This window comes from Monopterus albus, unplaced genomic scaffold (assembly GCF_001952655.1).
Source record: "Monopterus albus unplaced genomic scaffold, M_albus_1.0 scaffold395.1, whole genome shotgun sequence".
Lineage (NCBI taxonomy): Eukaryota > Metazoa > Chordata > Actinopteri > Synbranchiformes > Synbranchidae > Monopterus > Monopterus albus.
Window position 1 is genome coordinate 197,400 of NW_018128275.1, and position 3,453 is coordinate 200,852.

Below are 3,453 nucleotides of genomic sequence, written 5' to 3' on the forward strand. Positions count from 1 at the left end.
AGGAATGCCCTACCTCAGCATGGCATGTATTTTCGCCTACATCCTTAGTTTTGGTTTGGGCCCCGCAGGGGTGACTGGGATCCTACCAGCTGAGATCTTCGACCAGGCAGCTCGACCGGCAGCGTACATGGTCGCTGGCTCGCTTATGTGGATCAGCTTATTCTTGTTGGGCATGTTGTTCCCCTTTATTGTCAACGGCTTGGGGAACTTCTGCTTCATCCCTTTCTTGGCTGTGTGTGTGGCATCCGCTGTGTTCCTGGGGCTCACTTTACCAGAGACTAAGGGCAAGACACAGGCTGAAATTAATGCAGTGTTTGAGAGAAAAAATGGAAGGAAGAGACAGAAACAAGTGGATCAGCCCATTAAGGATCACTACCAGTTGGGCGCATCCTACTCCTTGTCTAGCCTAGTGCAAGAGCCTCACCCTGACCAGAAGAATGGGGATGGAAACCTGCTCTAGTAAAAGTGGAGACGAAACGGGTTCTGCCTTTGTGGTCACTTTCACAGTTGTGTAGATTACTCCAGAGTTGATCTGTGAATGATGATCTCTGCATAATGGCCAATAATTTGATTATGGTTTCATAAGCAAAATCATTTAATGCTTTGTATCTGTTTAACTGGGAGTAAAATAGAATGTCCTGGCCAAGCAGATGTGCTGTGCTTAACTCACTGCTCAAACAAGAGAGAATTGACTTGCGTTTAAAAGAACACAAGAGGCTCTTCTATAGTCTTTGCTGTTACAATAAATCTATACAGTATTGTTAGACAAAAGGCATCCTAACAGTTGATCAATGCTTTTAAAAGCAACGAAGGCTCTTTTCTCTATAAGAAATCTTGCGTGTAGTATAAGAGCATAAATGTAAGCTGAATATAAAATTGCCTTGACAATAACAGAGGTGTTTGCAGTAGAGTGGGTAATTATTCCAGTTGCATGTATTAAAAGGTTGCCCACCTTAATGGGACACTTACTCTGGGTAGATAACAATGCTTATGTAATCTCATTATCATGTATCAGGTTGAGTGATCCCTGCTTGTCTATTTTTCTAGTCTGATCCGACTCTTTAAACACCTCAGAGCCATGTTCCACTTGTTCAATTTCAACACACCCAAAGTGTCTCTAACTTGTTTTTATCTCTTTAAACACCTCAGAGCCATGTTCCACTTGTTTAATTTCAACACGCCCAAAGTGTCTAACTTGTTTTTATCTTTTGTGCATCTCTGTCAGAACAGTTTTATTTAAGTGAATGCCAAAAACCTCGAGCTGTCTTTTCTAGCAGCTCTACCAACAGTTCGATTCACTGCAGCTCCTTACTACTTTGCTTTCATGCAGTGAATGCAGCTCTGCAAAATGTCCAGTAGGTGTTGGTACTGTCATTGTTTGCATGCTCAAGTATAAAAGCTGTACATGACAAAATGAAACACGGGTACTGTATAACAAGGCACCGATGGCTTGAATTCAACAGCTGTCAGCTCGCAGCCTTTCTAAGCTTTATGATCTGTTACATCTGTATGTTTCAGTTGTCAGCTTATGTCACTTGAATTATTTTAGAAAAGCAGATTTTTTTATTTTATTTTACATTTAAAGGATTAGCTAAGGATTTTTCAAGTTGGTGGTAAAATGGTATTGATATATCCCTGTGTTCGTGAGAATAGATCTTGGTCATTGTCACTTCTCCTTCTCTCCACCCTGACTCTGAATCTTTCCAGCCAGAGCACATCTATGCTACTGCTGCAAAAAAAGAATGAGGGACATATTGCACAACTCTCTGCTGCAGATCAGCAAGGTACTGTCCAGGATAATAAGAGAGGGCAATTTGGTTTAAATAGGCTCACTTGAATTAGCTCAGTGGGAAGTTGCATTTGAGCCTCCAATGAACTTTGGAGTGCATGTTTTTAATTCAGCTCAAATAAAAAAAATTTTATAATGCCAAATTACAACAAGAGTCATCTCAATACACTTTACAAAGTAAGGTCTAGACTTTACTATTATTATAGAGGAAAACCCAACAAATCCCCCTTGAGCAGCACTTGGTGACAGTGGGGAGGAAAAACTCCCTTTAACGGAAGAAACCTCTGACAGACCTCAGCTCTTGGTGGGCGGCCTACAGAAAAAGAGCTGTGTAGTTTGTCCTGCATTGTGACATTCTGGGTGGAAACATTCAAGGTCAGTGTGGAGAGTAGGAGAAGTGGCAACCACCAAGAACTATTCCTTTTAAGATACTTTTTTTTTTCTGAAGATAAGGGAAAATATTACTAGTAATCCAAAGCACTGTTAATTTAACTTTTCATGCTGGATATCAGGTAAAAAAAAAACAAACTGTTGTAGCATGTCGGGGGCGGGGGGGATGTCACTACTGTTACATTGTGGTACTGTTTGTCCAAAGCACGTTATGACAATCCTTTATTATATTATGGTAAGGATTACACTGTATAATGGATTTTGTAGTTACTCAATACTCTACTGGTGGCAAAACTACTACTGTATGTACAACAATAAAAGTCAACTCACTGACCCACACCGTCGTCTTCTGCATTATTCAGTTAGTTTGATTCTGCCTGTCTGGTCCAACTGCTTTCTTAATTACATTTAATCACATCACTTTGGCTCACTTCACTCCTCTGCACTTTTATCCAACTGCTCCTACGCGCTCGTATTAGAACTGATAGCGTAATGCTGTTTATTTATGGAAACAAGCTGTGTGAGAACATCTCACACTAAAGTGGGAAATGGTTCAAGTGAGCTGTTTCACTGGACTTTGTTGCATAACTGAAGAGTCTCGTGGCTGTTAACACTGCAAATAGACATCAGAAAAAGGATTAATATTTGTGTGTCCAGACAATAGGTTTTATGTGAGAGAGAAACACTAAAACTCTTAACGCTAAAACTATTTTGGCTTTTGTTTTTCCTCCAAATACAACAGGAAACTAAACATATCTGCTCTTGCCGGGGATCAGCTTCTTTTCCAAAACCCACTGGCCTTTACTAATAAAATCAAACTAAGCTGCTAAATATAGCATTCCTGTTAAAGTAGCAGAAAGATTTAGAGATAAAGAAGACAAAAGAGATTCTCTACTAGTAAAACCAGTGTGTGTTACGCTTCAGAGATACAGTAAGTCTCCTCTCAGATACAGACCAAACAAACACGGGGACAATTTTTAAACATATTTATTAGCACAAGTTAAATTTTGATGAGCATTCAATACAGGCCGATCTGTACTGCCTGTTATTAATAGATAGCATGGAGAAACTGGATATTTATTACCATTTCACCTTTTGTCTGGTGAAGGGAGAAACAGGGAGACACTTGTTGGCATCGTATGTATTAAAAACTAGGCATGGTTTGTTGCCCAACTCGTACATTACAGATGTTCTATTTGAAAAACTATTTCCATTTTAATTGTTATTAAGAGTCCTGAGATTTACTGCCACATGATTATTTCCTTTCCAGCATG

The 3,453-nt window shown here is 39.6% G+C and overlaps 1 protein-coding gene across 1 annotated transcript in view; it reads left to right on the top strand.

The window, feature by feature from the left end:
• Positions 1 to 1,153, top strand: part of LOC109951541 (solute carrier family 2, facilitated glucose transporter member 11) — a 2,838-nt gene extending 1,685 nt beyond the window's left edge. The window contains exon 2 of the mRNA XM_020586109.1: positions 1 to 1,153. Coding sequence (XP_020441765.1) covers positions 1 to 460 — 460 coding nt within the window. The 3' untranslated portion in view covers positions 461 to 1,153.
• Positions 1,154 to 3,453: the final 2,300 nt, after the last annotated feature.